At 45.4% G+C, this 18,003-nt stretch overlaps 1 protein-coding gene across 1 annotated transcript in view; it reads right to left on the bottom strand.

The window, feature by feature from the left end:
• Nucleotides 1-18,003, bottom strand: part of LOC129811654 (latent-transforming growth factor beta-binding protein 2-like) — a 149,552-nt gene that overhangs the window by 43,876 nt on the left and 87,673 nt on the right. Inside the window, exon 9 of the mRNA XM_055863125.1 lies at nucleotides 8,153-8,227. Coding sequence (XP_055719100.1) covers nucleotides 8,153-8,227 — 75 coding nt within the window. The remainder of the gene's footprint in view (nucleotides 1-8,152; nucleotides 8,228-18,003) is intronic.

The following is an 18,003-nucleotide window of genomic DNA, read 5'->3' on the forward strand; positions in this document are numbered from 1 at the left end:
ATGAGAGCTATTTGACAAAGGTAAGTGTAATAGAACCTGCAGAATATGCTCATCAGATTGTCAATTTAATTTTGCCTAAAGGCAAACTCTTATTATGTGTGAAATTAGTTTCGGTATAGTTAAGGTGTAGTTTCGATGGGCCAGCTGCGCAGGCTGACTAGTATCAGTTGTTTCCCGATCCATAAGTTAGATAGTCAAGGATATGTTTTGCATTATTCTAAAGGCTTAATGCAACACATAGCATGTTTTAATTTCCCTTACAATACATTCGATTAGTAATAGAGTAATAGTAAATAAAACAGTCCCATAACAGCTTATTTTTACAAAGTAAAACATAAAAGAGAATGGTATCAACCCCCAAGGTGTGTGGTCAAATTATTTGCTGCTGATACAGTTGAAGTCGGAAGTTTACATACACCTTAGCCAAATACATTTAAGCTCAGTTTTTCACAATTCCTGACATGTAATCCTAGTCAAAATTCCATGTCTTAGGTCAGTTAGGATCACCACTTCATTTTAAGAATGTGAAATGTCAGAATAATAGTAGAGAGAATGATTTATTTCAGCTTTTATTTCTTTCATCACATTCCCAGTGGGTCAGAAGTTGACATACACTCAATTAGTATTTGGTAGCATTGCCTTTAAATTGTTCAACTTGGGTCAAACGTTTTGGTTAGCCTTCCACAGGCTTCCCACAATAAATTAGGTGAATTTTGGTCCATTCCTCCTGACAGAGCTGGTGTAACTGAATCACAATTGTAGGCCTCCTTGCTCGCACGCGCTTTTTCAGTTCTGCCCACAAATTTTCTATAGGACTGAGGTCAGGGCTTTGTGATGGCCACTCTAATACCTTGACTTTGTTGTCCTTAAGCCATAACTTTGGAAGTATGCTTGGGGTCATTGTCCATTTGGAAGACCCATTTGCGACCAAGCTTTAACTTCCTGACTGATGTCTTGAGATGTTGCTTCAATATATACACATAGTTTTCCTCCCTCATGATGCCATCTATTTTGAGAAGTGCACCAGTCCCCTGCTGCAAAGCACCACCACAACATGATGCTGCCACCCCTGTGCTTCACGGTTGGGATGGTGTTCTTCGGCTTGCAAGCCTCACCCTTTTTCCTAAAAAACATAACGATGGTCATTATGGTCAAACAGTTCTATTTTTGTTTCATCAGAACAGAGGACATTTCTCCAAAAAGTACGATCTTTGTCCCCATGTGCAGTTGCAAACCGTACTCTGGCTTTATTATGGCTGTTTTGGAGCAGTGGCTTCTTCCTTGCCGAGCGACCTTTCAGGATATGTTGATATAGGACTCGTTTTACTGTGGATATAGATACTTTTGTACCGGTTTCCTCCAGCATCTTCACAAGGTCCTTTGCTGTTGTTCTGGGATTGATTTGCACTTTTCGCACCAAAGTACGTTAATCTCTAGGAGACAAAACACGTCTCCTTCCTTAACGGTATGATGGCTGCGTGGTCACATGGTGTTTATGCTTGCATATTATTGTTTGTACAGATGACCGTGGTACCTTCAGGTGTTTGGAAATTGCTCCCAAGGATGAACCAGACTTGTGGAGGTCTACAATTATTTTTCTGAGGTCATGGCTAATTTCTTTTGATTTTCCCGTGATGTCAAGCAAAGAGGCACTGAGTTTGAAGGTAGGCCTTGAAATACATCCACAAGTACACCTCCAATTGACTCAAATGATGTCAATTAGCCTATCAGAAGCTTCTAAAGCCATGACATCATTTTTTGGGAATTTTCCAAGCTGTTTAAAGGCACAGTCAACTTAGTGTATGTAAACTTCTGACCCCCTGGAATTGGGATACAGTGAATTATAAGTGAAATAATCTGTCTGTAAATAATTGTTGGACAAATGACTTGTGTCATGCACAAAGTAGATGTCCTAACCGACTTGCCAAAACTATAGTGTGTTCACAAGACATTTGTGGAGTGGTTGAAAAACAAGTTTTAATCACCCCAACCTAAGTGTATGTAAACTTCCGACTTCAACTGTAAATAGGCATAACACAAACTCATCATTAATCAACCTCATTACCCTCCTTATCATTCAGTTAGGCCTAATTTAAATTCAATTGTGAAGTAAGGTGCATATTATCATACATGCGTTCATTTGTCATTAATTCAGTGAGGAGAGAAATAAGCATTAGCGCCTGGCTGGGTACCAACATCCTACAGCACATTGTCTTGGCGGGTTAAGTTGGGAATAGGTGTGAAAAGGTAAAAAGACCCTAAATACTTTTTTGTATGTGATTCCTGTCACGCCCTGACCGTAGAGAGCTTTTTATGTCTCTATTTTGGTTTGGCCTCCAGTGGTGATCCATGGCACGAAGTCTCCAGTGATGATCCATGGCAAGAAGCCTCCAGTGATGATCCATGGCAAGAAGCCTCCAGTGATGATCCATGGCAAGAAGCCTCCAGTGGTGATCCATGGCAAGAAGCCTCCAGTGGTGATCCATGGCACGAAGCCTCCAGTGATGATCCATGGCACGAAGCCTCCAGTGATGATCCATGGCAAGAAGCCTCCAGTGATGATCCATGGCAAGAAGCCTCCAGTGATGATCCATGGCACGAAGCCTCCAGTGATGATGCATGGCACGAAGCCTCCAGAGGTGAGACATGGCACGAAGCCTCCAACGGGGGCCTCCAGCCCGGAGCCTCCAGTGACGGTTTCCAGCCCGGAGCCTCCAGAGACGGCCTCCAGCCCGGAGCCTCCAGAGTCGCCCTCCAGTCCGGAGCCTCCAGAGTCGCCCTCCAGTCCGGGGCCCGCTACGAGGGTCCCCAGTCCGGGGTTGGCGGCGAGGTCTACGTCCCGCACCACTGGGTGAAATGCCCACCCAGACCCTCCCCATATGTTCAGGTTTTGCGGCCGGAGTCCGCACCTTTGGGGGGGGGGGGGTTGGGGGTACTGTCACGCCCTGACCGTAGAGAGCTTTTTATGTCTCTATTTTGGTTTGGTCAGGGTGTGATTTGGGTGGGCATTCTATGTTAATTTTCTATGTTTTGTATTTCTTTGTTGTTTGGCCGGGTATGGTTCTCAATCAGAGGCAGCTGTCTATCGTTGTCTCTGATTGAGAACCATACTTAGGTAGCTTTTTCCCACATGGTTTTTGTTTTTGTGTCTTCACCAGACAGAACTGTTTCGTGTTGTTTCTTTGTTATTTTTGTTCAAGTATTCTAATTTATAAAAAATATTATGAACACGTACCACGCTGCGCTTTGGTCCACTCCTTCTTCAACAGACGACCGTGACAATTCCAAAATGCTGACAAATGAGCAGTGTAAAATACAAACATTTAGGAAACGTCAGGGAAGAAGCAGGACAGCTTTTTGGGGGCTGATATTTTTTATTTACAAAATGAAACGTCAGTGTCCATTGGCCTATGGCGGTTCTAGTGTTGAACAACAGTAAATCATTAGGCCTTTTCTCATCGCCGTGACGACTGGAACCTGACAAGTTGCCATGGCAGATTTTCCCAATAATAATGAATCTGCTCTTGTTTTGCTGGCCGGTGGAAAACGATAGCTTATAGGGGAATAGTCTGGGGAGTGATGGGAGGAAAAGCAAAACTATCATGAGAGTACAGGCCTCTCCTTCTCTCGGTGTGTGTGTGTGTGTGTGTGTGTGTGTGTGTGTGTGTGTGTGTGTGTGCGTGGTTGTGTGTGCATGCGTGTGTATCTGTGTGTCCATGCCTGTGTGCTTGTCTGTGTGTCTGTGTGTGTGTGTGTGTGTGTGTGTGTGTGTGTGTGTGTGTGTGTGTGTGTGTGTGTGTGTGTGTGTGTGTGTGTGTGTGTGTGTGTGTGTGTGTGTGTGTATGTAGTTGTGTGTGCATGCATGTGTCTGTGTGTGTATCTGTGTGTCCATGCCTGTGTGCTTGTCTTTGTGTGTCTGTGTACGTGCCTGTGTGTGTGTGTGTGTGTGTGTGTGTGTGTGTGTGTGTGTGTGTGTGTGCGTGTGTGTGTGCGTGGTTGTGTGTGCATGCGTGTGTCTGTGTGTGTATCTGTGTGTCCATGCCTGTGTGCTTGTCTTTGTGTGTCTGTGTACGTGTATGTGTGTGTGTGTGTGTGTGTGTGTGTGTGTGTGTGTGTGTGTGTGTGTGTGTGTGTGTGTGTGTGTGTGTGTGTGTGTGTGTGTGTGTGTGTGTGTGTGTGTGTGTGTGTGTGTGTGTGTGTGTGTGTGTGTGTGTGTGTGTGTGTGTGTGTGTGTGTGTGTGTATGTGGTTGTGTGTGTATCTGTATGTCCATGCCTGTGTGCTTGTCTTTGTGTGTCTGTGTCTGTATATGTGTGTGTCTGTGTCTGTGTCTGTGTGTGTGTGTTGGTGGTATGGGGGATTAAAAGGGGAACCAGTTCAAGGTCATAACGTTAGCTGACCCCCTCATGACCTTTCCCCAGCCCCTCTGTTATTAATGATGTAAACAGGCTGACTCAGTTGTAAGCAAATGGGTGGACAATATTTCCTGTTTGGGTGAGCCACGCGGCACATAAAGAAGATGCAATGGACAACTGCTGTCATGGGGTTAAACACTGTGACCTCTAACCAAACCATGTCTCTTAGGGAAACGTAACTCTGCTAGCTCCCACCCAGAGAGACAACAGCACTGCTGTGGAGGCGCTGTGGGACTATAGGGACTACTTGAGACCAGTTTAAGCTGCATGTTATCTGGATGTTGAGCTGAAGGCTGAAGTTCAACGTTAGGCTCAGCCTTCCTTCATCACATGGGGTCTGTAATCCAGGGTCAGGTTGATTCAGGTTAGTGTTAGTGCTACAGTCTGGTCGAGGGTAAGGGATTGGAACTGACTAGAATGAAAGCCTGTCATGACCTCCACTAATCTCAACACCTATCTGACTTCATGGTTGGTCACTCGCTCACTCATTCTTTTATTGTACACGGCACAGATGGAACACACAGACATCCATCAGAGTTCTCCTCAACAGGTTTCTCATGACACCATTGTTATTGTAGTAATGACGCAGAATGATGACTCCATCCAAAGAGTCCCCTGACTGCGCTTAAACTGACAACCTGCCTGTCCTGAACTCACTCGACCTGTAATTTCTTACTTTATGACTGCAAGGCCAAAATAAACTTGTAGAGGATTCACATAAACAACCATGAGAATTATTTACTGCCATTGTAAAGGAAATAACTATCCATACTTTATTTAACAGTAATATCCAGGATTATTGTTGAGTACTGCTAGAGTGGGGACTGGGAGGTTCTCTGTCAAATAAGACAGAGCTGTTTAAATGTTTTGAATCAGACACTAAACATAAGTCATGAGGCAAAAACCCCATCCATTCGAGGACTTGGGAAGTGAGTGATCCTTTTCCAAACCTTTCCAAAGCTGCTATTAATTGGAGATGCATGTTTCTCAGTTAAGAACTTGACCTGTCCTTAGCTGAACAGCAATGTGTTCTTCCTCAAAAGCCCAATGTGGAAATGCTTGTCTGTCTTCCTGCCTATATTCTCTCTAGAAAAAGCCATATCTCAGACCGGGGGTAAAAAAATAAATAATGATTCAGCCCATACTAAACGTATTGCAGTGAGGCCATAGATGTTCCATTACATGAGAAACCCTATAGGTGACTCCAGCCGAACCAGTTCCTCTACAGTGTTTTTCCTGAGTGTTTCAAAGACACGGGCCTGTCCTAAGGTCACAAAACAGCTTGTGTTTCTGAGGGGCCATTCTATCTGTGACGCGAGGCCCACTGTACGCCCCCGAGCCCAGCACCAGGAGCAAAAAGAGAGAGCAGGGCGAATCACGTCTGTGCTCAGACACACAATATGACACAAGACTCTTTCTCCTCCTGTGAGGAATCACACTTTGGCAAGGAGGACACCTGCTTGATAATAATGACAGAATCCCAGAAGAATCTCCATTTTGCATCCTTGGCAGTTGTTCTAAAGGCTGAAATTCAAAATGATTTTTGGGAATGGAGCTCCAGCAGAATGGGAATAAGACTTTGAAGCTGGCCAGTAAATATTGTGAATATCTGTCAGTTTGGTTTTTCACCCTCAAAAAATGAGGGACTGTTAGGGGAGAACATCTTGAAGTTATCAGAAAAAGCAAGTTGAATCAAAGTTAAATTAATTACTGCGTTTGCTGGCAACTCTTGACACCATTTTGGACAGCATAAAGTGTCCTTGTCCGCAACTTTTCTTTTCTTTTCATACACTACCGTTCAAAGGTTTGGGGTCACTTAGAATTGTCCTTGTTTTTGAAAGAAAAGCAATTTTTTTGTCCATTTAAATAACATCAAATTGATCAGAAATACACTGTACATTGTTAATGTTGTAAATGACTATTGTAGCTGGAAACGGCAGATTTTTTTATGGAATATCTACATAGGCGTACAGAGGCCCATTATCATCAACCATCACTCCTGTGTTCCAATGGCACATTGTGTTAGCTAATCCAAGTTTATAATTTTAAAAGGCTAACTGATCATTAGAAAACCCTTTTGCAAATATGTTAGCACAGCTGAAAATGGTTGTTCTGATTAAAGAAGCAATAAAATTGGCCTTCTTTAGACTAGTTGAGTATCTGGAGCATCAGCATTTGTGGGTTCGATTACAGGCTCAAAATGGCCAGAAACAAAGAACTTTCTTCTGAAACTCGTCAGTCTACTCTTGTTCTGAGAAATGAAGGCTATTCCAAGTGAGAAATTGCCAAGAAACTGAAGATCTCGTACAACGCTGTGTACTACTCCCTTCACAGAACAGCGCAAACTGGCACTAACCAGAATGGAAAGAGGAGTGGGAGGCCCCGGTGCACAACTGAGCAAGAGGACAAGTACATTAGAGTGTCTAGTTTGAGAAACAGACACCTCACAAGTCCTCAACTGGCAGCTTCATTAAATAGTACCCGCAAAACAGCAGTCTCAATGCCAACAGTGAAGAGGTGACTCCGGGATGCTGGCCTTCTAGGCAGAGTTACAAAGAAAAAGCCATATCTCAGACTGGACAATAAAAATAAAAGATTAAGATAGGCAAAAGAACACAGACACTGGAGAGAAGAACTCTGCCTAGAAGGCCAGCATCCCGGTTTAAAACAATGACCAGAGAGAACGTCAAAGAATACAGCAAAGAACGGCTGTTTTTATGAGTGAGATCATATCGAAGTTTTCATTCAGCACTGTCAACACTTTTCAACATTATTAAAAACTTAAAACGCACTTCTCCCTACTTCCACTCGCAATGCAGCTGCAATAAATGAGTAGCAAAGTGTATCGATAGCCCTGCGTTTCTTATTATTAGCAGCTGGTCGTGTCTATTTTAATATAGAGGAATATTTCACTTTCTCTGGTCATAGGAACTACATGAATTTGTGCAGGTGCGACTGTAGTTTTGCCATCGGGTGGAAGACGGTGTCTCCTCTCTCTGGTTAGTCTCACCAGAGGAATGGAAGGAGAGAGTAGGGACCGTGAGAGGCGGACCCTCTGCTGCTCTCTCCCTTCCTGCTGAGACTAATGCCGTGTTCAAAACAACAAATTCGCAAATCTCCGACTTACAACTTCAGTGCGTTCAAGACAACTTGGAACTCCCCCCCTAAAAAAACAAGATCCGACTGGGATTTTTTGGCGGGGAATCGTTGGCATCTTTCTATAGCTCCGACTTTTCGACCTGAAGATCACTGGCATCATGTTTTGACCTAGTTTTTTCCCCCTGAGTTCCCAGTTGTCTTGAAAGCACCATGACCATCAGAAGCAGGTACTATCAGTCCAGTCAAATAAAAAGCAAATGATTTGCAAATGATTTCATTTTATGCTCAGCGTTGCCTCGCAAGTGCTACACCAACTGATCTATTTTGTTATCAAAACTCAAGTTTGAGATATAATATGGTCTAAGAAGAACAATATTGGCAGGCCAGGCATTGAGCCAATATGCTGTGATAATGTATTAGGCCTACTGCACAAACATCATTCCTACAGAACTGTTATTATTAGGGTAATGTTACGTCATGTTTAAAAAATATTCTGAGAGGTATATTCTCAGCTTGCTTTTTGACTGTGAAAGTGAGCTTGACTCAGAATAGGTTGGTGACCACTGCGCTATTGGTATTACTAAACACAAGCAAAACAACAGGACATCATCTTCATCTCCGTCATCTCCGTCCCCTTACCTTGACAATGAGTCAGGTTCACCCTCTTGTAACCCTTGGGGCATTCCACTTGGCCGTTCGCAATCACTGCATACGCTGCGGGATAAAAGAAAAAAGAAAAAGCACTGATCAGAGAAAGAGACATCACATTCTGCTTGTCTACTTTAAAAAGCATTGCATCCATAACACAGAGATGGAGGACCATATGTTACAGATGTGCTGAGCTTAGCGGGTGGAGAAATTAGATGGGGACCCACAGCTGGGCCCTGCGGGACACCACAACGCTGCCATGTAAATGGATCCCCATCAACCTCAGTTATAAGACAGTACTGCCATCACACACAATCATCAACAACACACAACATCATTAATAATCATATTACACAGACCCTGGGGACACATACACAGAAAAACAGAGCCAGTAAATCATACATTGTTTCGAAGAAACACATGCCACAGCAATGACCTGTGTCACCAACCATGGTAAAAATCCAGTTCCTGGGGTCCTTACAAGGGTGCTGCGCATATCTCTTTTTGCTTGTTCTACTAAAACAATCATGCAGCATGTCTTTCAGCAGGGTACTTTAGAGGTTCACAGAAGTGGCGTTGTGAATAACACTCTGTGTCCATTCATGCCCCCAGCGCAGCCATACACTTACTGAGGCCTGAAAACATGATGTCATTATTCATTCTGCACCCAGTCAGGGCAGGGCATGCTCCTTTAGTTGTTGGTACTGGGGAAGGAGGCTATTGTCAATATCAGATGGCAATCACTGAGCCGTTACCTGTAGGGATAGGGGGAAGGGGATGAGGTGGGATTGAGGTAGGTGCAAATCGGAGCCGAATGCTGAACAGGAGCAATGTGATTAGTCACAGATTTCACAGTTATGGAAAACTGAAAGAGGAGACGCAGACGAAGAGCCTCCTAGAATATCATCAGACATGTTCCAGTTGATCAGATTCCAGCATAAACTGTCTATACGCTCATTCATAGCTTGAAACACGTACACAGTATGACAAACTGTATATGTGAGCTCAATAAGTACCATCAGTATCTAGGGTGTCGCAGGGTATTGATCTGGAGGCCTGAGAGTGACAGACAGTGGTGTCGCAGGCAGGCAGTCTGACAGACAGGCAGTCTGACAGACAGTGGTGATGCAGGCAGGCAGTCTGACAGACAGTGGTGACGCAGGCAGGCAGTCTGACAGACAGTGGTGTCGCAGGCAGGCAGTCTGACAGACAGTGGTGTCGCAGGCAGGCAGTCTGACAGACAGTGGTGTGGCAGACAGGCATTCTGACAGACAGTAGTGACGCAGGCAGGCAGTCTGACAGACAGTGGTGTCGCAGACAGGCATTCTGACAGACAGTGGTGTCGCAGGCAGGCAGTCTGACAGACAGTGGTGTCGCAGACAGGCATTCTGACAAACAGTGGTGTCGCCGACAAGCAGTCTGACAGATAGTGCTGTCGCTAACAGGTATTCTGACAGACAGTAGTGACGCAGGCATGCAGTCTGACAGACAGTGGTGATGCAGGCAGAAAGTCTGACAGACAGTGGTGACGCAGGCAGGCAGTCTGACAGACAGTGGTGTCGCAGACAGGCATTCTGAGACAGTGGTGTCGCAGGCAGGCAGTCTGACAAACAGTGGTGTCGCAGGTAGGCAGTCTGACAGACAGTGGTGTCGCAGACAGGCATTCTGACAGACAGTGGTGTCGCAGACAGGCATTCTGAAAGACAGTGGTGTCCCAGACAGGCAGTCTGCCAGACAGTGGTGACGCAGGCAGGCAGTCAAACAGACAGTGGTGTCGCAGACAGGCATTCTGAGACAGTGGTGTCGCAGGCAGGCAGTCTGACAGACAGTGGTGTCGCAGGTAGGCAGTCTGACAGACAGTGGTGTCGCAGGCAGGCAGTCTGACAGACAGTGGTGACACAGGCTGACAGGCAGTCTGACAGACAGTGGTGTCGCAGACAGGCAGTCTGCCAGGCAGTGGTGTCGCAGGTAGGCAGTCTGACAGACAGTGGTGTTGCAGACAGGCAGTCTGACAGACAGTGGTGTTGCAGACAGGCAGTCTGACAGACAGTGGTGACGCAGACAGGCATTCTGACAGACAGTGGTGACGCAGACAGGCATTCTGACAGACAGTGGTGACGCAGGCATGCAGTTTGACAGACAGTGGTGTCGCAGACAGGCATTCTGACAGACAGTGGTGTCGCAGGCAGACAGGCAGTCTGACAGACAGTGGTGTTGCAGACAGGCAGTCTGACAGACAGTGGTGTCGCAGACAGGCATTCTGACAGACAGTGGTGTCACAGGCAGGCAGTTTGACAGACAGTGGTGTCGCAGACAGGCATTCTGACAGACAGTGGTGTCGCAGACAGGCATTCTGACAGACAGTGGTGTCGCAGACAGGCATTCTGACAGACAGTGGTGTCGCAGGCAGGCAGTTTGACAGACAGTGGTGTCGCAGACAGGCATTCTGACAGACAGTGGGGTCGCAGACAGGCATTCTGACAGACAGTGGTGACGCAGACAGGCAGTCTGACAGACAGTGGTGTCGCAGACAGGCAGTCTGACAGACAGTGGTGTCACAGACAGGCAGTTTGACAGACAGTGGTGTCGCAGACAGGAATTCTGACAGACAGTGGTGTCGCAGGCAGACAGGCAGTCTGACAGACAGTGGTGTCGCAGACAGGCAGTCTGACAGACAGTGGTGTCACAGACAGGCAGTCTGACAGTCTGATAGACAATCTTATTTATGGTGTTTAATCATTTTCCATGTTATCCCATCTGTGTTCTGAGTGGTTGTGAGAGTCTAACAGTGTGAGTTCAGGGCTGTGGAGCAGGCAGGGCTAGTGGAAGTACCTGAAGGTTCACACAGCAGATCAGAAGTGAGTCAGACCAGACGGGAGCTCCTCTGCTGGGTCTGAGATAATTGTGTCAAAGTGAAGCGCCTGTTCCTGTCTGCCCGCCCCGTCCTGCGCCCATGGAATCCCAGGGATGCTTCTGGGTAATGAGCTGTTGTGACGGGGCAGCGGGTGGTGCAGGTGCGACCCCCCATGAGGACAGGATCAGATTCTGCCCTGAGTGACTGCAGGAGCACATGCCAAGGGATGCCCAGCAGGGGGCGGGCCTCCCAGTCAAGCTTATTAGTACTGAGAGACTAGAGGGAACACAGAGGAGGGCAGGTCTGTCTGAAGTAGCTTCACCAGCAGGTTACCTGAGATGACAAGTCATCATCTCTATGGTCAACCCACTGCTAAAGACAATGGCAAACAAAAAATATTGCATAAATAGGACCAGAAGTTTTGCCTAACTACCCTACCAGGAAAAACTCTGGGCCCTAGTTATAGGCTAGTGCACTCGACAACAAACATACCCAAAGAGCGAAATGTATTGTAGGCTATGTATCTAGCATATATCCTAGTTCAGGATGTTTTGTGGGTAGAATGCCGCAGGGGAATGGTTTTGACATGCCGTCATGCTGACCCAGACAATGTTCATTGTCACAGATCCCAAAGCAGTCGAACGCAAGAGTGACCTTGCTGCATCATTAGTGTTCCCCCTGGTTACATGGATGCTGGGACAGAGAAACTAGACTGGTGCATATTCATTGTGCTTTACAAAGAGGAAGCACAGGGACACAGACTGTTGGCCTTAGTTGTATCCCCCTTCATTCATTCACTGCAAAAGACTGTCACCCATGACTGAATTGTTGTACTTCAACAATAATCTTGAAATTGCGTCAGAAATTTTATTTGCAACCATTCAGCTCTATTTGCTTGTAAACAGTTAATGGTGCAATATGATGTAATCACTTCACCATTTCCTGATTGCTAAAATTCTAATAGTTTGCCTAATTTTAATCTAAACTGTTGTGAAATACATTTTCAAACCTCACATATTGTATTTTCAGATGTTTGAAGGTGGTGTACAAAACCGAAAGTAAAAGACGCAAAATGAAACTTAAGAACAGGAAGCATAGAAAAAGCACATCTGAACATATCTACTGCTTCTTAGACTTGCTTTCAATGAATGGCAGATCTATAACTCACATTACTATGTGAATTTGGTCTGGTCGCCCAAAAAGATACATATAGAAGCTTTAAAGCATCATATATAATTTCTTAGTAAGTGGCATTTCTTTCTTTTGAGAGCCAAATAAATGTCAGTGAAAGCTCTACTCTAAAACTGGTGTCAAAGCTACCTTAGGACAGTCTTCAAAATAGGCATTTTGACATGTGGGGGTTTACTGAGGGTATTTAGAGAGGAGGAGAGGTTACGCAAAAGAGGAGTGATGGTAAGGAGAGAGAGGGGGAGTTTGGAGGAAGAGGGGCCGGTCTAGCTAGTCAAATGGGTTCTGCTTGACAGAAATCTAATTGGAAATTTAGTGCAATCATTATGTGGAGGCCTATTTAGAGGTCCAATTGGCACATCCTTCACAGGCATAGCACTGTACTGAACCCAGAATGTACTGTACTGCCTCAGCACTATTATCCAGCTCCCCCATGAGGTCTGCCCCCAGTGACTCCCTACCTCCAGGCTAATCCAGAACCCCAGCTGGAGAACCTGAGAAGAAGAGATCGACCAGAGAGGGGGAATGGATGCAATCCACAGGAGAAGGGGAGACACTCTTCCCTCTCCATTCCAACGTTAGATATTCTATAGGAACACAACAGACATGAGTGCCAAGACCATTCAAGACCCTTTAAGTGACATGCTTTCTGAGAACAAACCGCCATGGGACAAACTGGTGCCATGGATAGACCCAAGGGGCAAAGCAAACTCAACTCTTTAATCACAAGGAGTTGTTTCATTCCCTTTGAGGTGAAGATGAAAAACAAGTCATCTCCCTCTGGCCTCCAGGCCAACGGCTGATTAGAGAAAACAGCTAAGGGGAAGTCATTTGCTTTCAAAGCAGAAAGTCTGTTTGGCACACGCCAAGTTTGCCAATCTGGCATGGCCCATATCACCAGCCCTGTAAATAAGACCTTCAGTAGCAGCCAGCCAGTCAAGCGCTGGGACATCAGATGAGACAGTCACATGAGCCTAGGTCCCCTGTGATTCAGTTGGTAGAGCATGGCGCTTGCAACGACTCCCACGGGGGACCAGTCGCTCTGTCACGTTCCTGACCTGTTTTCCTTTTTTCTTGTATTTATTTAGTTGGTCAGGGCGTGAGTTGGGTGGGTTGGTCTATGTATGTTTTTCTATGTTGGGGTTTTTGTGTTCGGCCTGGTATGATTCTCAGTCAGAGGCAGCTGTAGATCGTTTGTCCCTGATTGAGAATCATACTAAGGCAGCTTGGGTTTCACGTGTGTTTTGTGGGTGGTTGTATCGCGTGTCTGCATTCGTGCCACACGGGACTGTTTGTCGATTGTTTTCATGGTGTTCTTTTGTTTCGTGTTCAGTTTCGATATAATAAATAATCATGGACACTAATCACTCCGCATATTGGTCTGATCCTTCTCGCCTCTCCTCCTCGTCCGAGGAGGAGGATTACGACGATCGTTACACGCTCTCGATCAACATCCCCATGATGAGATCAGCCCCAGACATAAACACACTAATGCAAAGCAAACATTTGTCTTACAAAAAAACTAAGTATATCAGCTAAAAGTTTGATATTGAGTCAATTAAATTCCCAGCTGTGTGTTCACAGGCACTGACAATTACCATGTTGTGGCAGACAAGCTATATAGACAATTGAGCTGCTTCGATCAAGGCATTGATCTCAATCGGTTCGGTTTGGTTTGATTGAATCCTTATTCAAAAACATCCTATTAATTGTCTAAGTGTTTAACATAATTTGATGCATTTTGCATCTTTGTTCGTAGTTTGACAGTTTATAATTTTCTCTCCTCCCTTCTTCACGATGCCCATGGCGGTGTGGTTGTGACCTCCCATTTAAAACAGACACACATTCTCCCATAATCCCCCACTGCCCCCACTCGATATGAAATATTTACCACTGGGGCAAGGCCAAGAGATGACATGGTACAGTCCATACCCTATGATGAACAAGCCTAACATGTTTCTTATTACACAGATTTCATTTCCATGTGCCTCCAACTCACTGGCACGGTGCCTTGGACAGCGGTGCTCTCTGGGACAGATAGATTATGTCTGCATTAGGATTTATACCTGTGAGCAGCCAGGCCAAGTCAGTCCTCCTTAGCCACACTGCTGTCTATCTAAAAGATTCACACTGTTTGCACCCGGCGTTAAGCTAAATCAACACAGAATGAATCAGAACGTATCAAAGGATGGAAACGTCTCTGTTTAATCACCATGAGAGAGAGGATGCGGCAGCAAAGAGAGAGAGCAGCCTGGAACCTTGGCATGGACCACAGCAGATGTTTAGCAAAGTCACACCCTTTGCTCGGTTTTGATCTTGGTCATTAACAAGTGTTCAATGTTTGATCACTGCTAATAAAAAGTAATACGCACATGCTTTGGTCCTAAATGAATGGCAGATTGAATATTTCTCCATGGAACTGGGAGTGATGATCTCATGTGGGTCGATTTGTAACTTGCCCTCTCCTCCTCATCTTATTTTATTGATCTAATGTTCATGAATAACATCCCCATGAGAGAGAGAGGGAGAGAGAGAGAGAAACAGAGGCAGAGTCAAAGAGAGGGTGCTTTCTCAGTATAGGGCGGGGATGGGTTGAGGAAGGAGGGGCAGAGGGCCAGGAGGCTGACATCATCATTCTGTGACATCACGCTGTGACCTCAGTGGCCTAGGGAGGAAGTGGCTCCAGGGCCAGGGCTCCTGTGGTTGGGACTGTGATTTATGTGGGCCCCGAGGTACCTCTGATCCTGCTCCCTGAGAAGCATCCCAGCGTCCCGGAGTAGAAGAGTCAATGGGAGGGAAGACTTCCCGGAATGACAGATAGGGAGACAACCGGAGCCATGCTTTATGGAATTACATAAGCCATGGAACACACAGGGAGTGGTGGCGATTAGGTGGTATCCAGCTAAATGCTAATGAGCCCATTGAGAACATTTTATACAGTCTCTGACTGTATACCGCCAAACCCTAGTGGCACCATAGAAATAGAATTACTATGGGTGGCCATCTACTCCATATAGAGTCATGGAAATGGCCATGCCACTCTCACACCAGGTCAAAGAGTCACACTCAGGGCAGAGCCAGTGGCCTCTTCTCAAGTACCTCAGATTAACTTACATGATGAACCTTTCACTTAAAGTGATCAATGTAGAAAACCAGAGCATGTTGGTCCCTGTTCCAAAAAGTACTGATATATCAGTCATTATACAACGGGAGAGTCTAATCCTGGATGCTGATTGGTTAAAACCGCATTCCAGCCGGTGTCTATTCCACAAGTTACCACCGGCTAAAGCTATGATGGTGAAATGCCTATTTACTCTGTTCCATCTCACTGAGCAATATACTGTCTTATCAGCCCAGCCAGGCAATTTATAAACTTGATCTGCACTATAATAAGCATCTAGACGTTATCTTCTTTTAGACTAGCATTTGGTTTTCAACTTCAATTTGTATAAACCTTGCTGTCTGTCTCTTCAACATTTGCAACATTGTTTTAATACTGAAATTCGATCTCCAGCTGTCCTATAGAAATGAATGTGTCGTAAGTTGGGGCAAGACAGACAGGCAGACAGCTTTTCTCAGCCAGTCGAAATCATGAATCAGCTGGTAGCATTTGTATGGATAAATACAAATAAATGTCAATAGAAAACAGATTAAAAACAAAATGAAATGCAGCTAGTTTGCAGTGATTGTGTTAGCGGTGTTGTTGGCTCGGTCCTCTGAACAACAGTGTCCTAACGAGAGAGCACATTTTCTATGCCAGGCAAAATCGCGCATCATTAGCTCATTGTTATGGATGTATCCAAATAAATGTCACTAGAAAACAGCTTAAACAAATGAAAATGAGGCTACTTTGTTGTTATTCCCAGCTGCACTGTTTGACGTGACTAAGTTAGCTGTAGTAAGCTAGCTAACAAGCAAGGGAAAATAATGTTGCCAGCCGGGATGGCAATGGAACATTTAGAACCAACGACTGGGTAGCGTCCATAGATACAGAACAAAAATACTTAACGACTGGTTTGCGTCTCTGGCAACTGATCCGACAGAAAGAACGACCAGCCAGCCCTCGACAACAACACCGTGCCAATGTATCCTCCAAACACCGGCTTCTCGGGCACTATCATTTTAGTGATCTGATCTACAAAGAGCTGGATTCACTTCATTAGATACGTTTCCTAATAATCTTCGAAAGCAAATTAGCTGTCAACTACATACCTAAGACTTGCCTTTCCTCATCCAATCAGGTTTCATCTTGCAGCCCAGGGGGACAAGCAGCTCTAACTGCTTCTATCTCGACACACGTCAACCTTTTCAAACCTGAAATTTAAAAAGGTCTCTCTCTCTCTCAGTCTCATAAGAACCAAAGGGAGAGGAGAGATGGACCTGGGTCTTATTTTATCTGGAGTTAATTACGCATTGGAATTTGCAGCATGTGGGTTTACAGTGCATTCGATCCTACAAGGCTGAACAGGGCTGGGGCTTCCACAGTGTAGGCCTGGGACTGACAAGCACATCTCACTGTCTTAACCTCCATTACGTCAACCTCCATCCTTCCCAAAAACACACACCCATTCGTTTCCCCATTGCACCATGGCTTTCTCCACTCCATATAACAATAATAATACTTTAACTACCAAAAATAACAATGTAGTCTGGCAGTGTCTTGGATGGGAGGTCTCTTACCAAATCAGTCAGAGTTCAGTGAATCCTTGCCATCTGATAGAGGGAGGACTACAGGAGAAAGATGTGGGAATGGTGTGGGAATCAGAGTTAGGACTGAAGACAAAGACAGGGAGCAGAGACCAATGCTGCCACTAAAACCGCACTCAATGAGCTGTATACCGCCATAAGCAAACAGGAAAGAGCTCATCCAGAGGCGGCGCTCCTAGTGGCCGGGGACTTTAATGCAGGGAAACTTAAATCAGTTTTACCTAATTTCTATCAGCATGTTAAATGTGCAACCAGAGGAAAATAAATTCTAGGCGACCTTTGGCAAATCTGACCATAATTCTATCCTTCTGATTCCTGCTTACAAGCAAAAAATTAAAGCAGGAAGCACCAGTGACTCGGTCTATAAAAAGTGGTAAGATGAAGCAGATGCTAAACTACAGGACTGTTTTGCTAGCACAGACTGGAATATGTTCCGGGATTGTTCTGATGGCATTGAGGAGTACACCTCATCAGTCACTGGCTTCATCAATAAGTGCATCGAGGACGCTGTCCCCACAGTGACTGTACGTACATACCCCAACCAGAAGCCATGGATTACAGGCAACATTCGCACTGAGCTAAAGGGTAGAGCTGCCGCATTCAAGGAGCGGGACTCTAACCCGGAAGCTTATAAGAAATCCCGCTATGCCCTCCGATGAAACATCTAACAGGCAAAGCATCAATACAGGTCTAAGATAGAATCGTACTACACCGGCTCCGACACACGTCGGATGTGGCAGCAATTGCAAACTATTACAGACTACAATGGGAAGCACAGCCAAGAGCTGCCCAGTGACATGAGCTTACCAGACGAGCTAAATAACTTCTATGCTCGCTTTGAGGCAAGTAACACTGAAACACGCATGAGAGCATCAGCTGTTCCGGATGACTGTGTGATCACGCTCTCCGCAGCGGATGTGAGTAAGACCTTTAAACAGGTCAACATTCACAAGGCCGCAGGGCCAGACGGATTACAAGGATGTGTACTGTGAGCATGCGCTGACCAACTGGAAAGTGTTTTCACTGACATTTTCAACCTCTCCCTGCCTGAGTCTGTAATACCAACATGTATCAAGCAGACCACCATAGTCCC

This window comes from Salvelinus fontinalis, chromosome 15, assembly GCF_029448725.1.
Source record: "Salvelinus fontinalis isolate EN_2023a chromosome 15, ASM2944872v1, whole genome shotgun sequence".
Taxonomy (NCBI): domain Eukaryota; kingdom Metazoa; phylum Chordata; class Actinopteri; order Salmoniformes; family Salmonidae; genus Salvelinus; species Salvelinus fontinalis.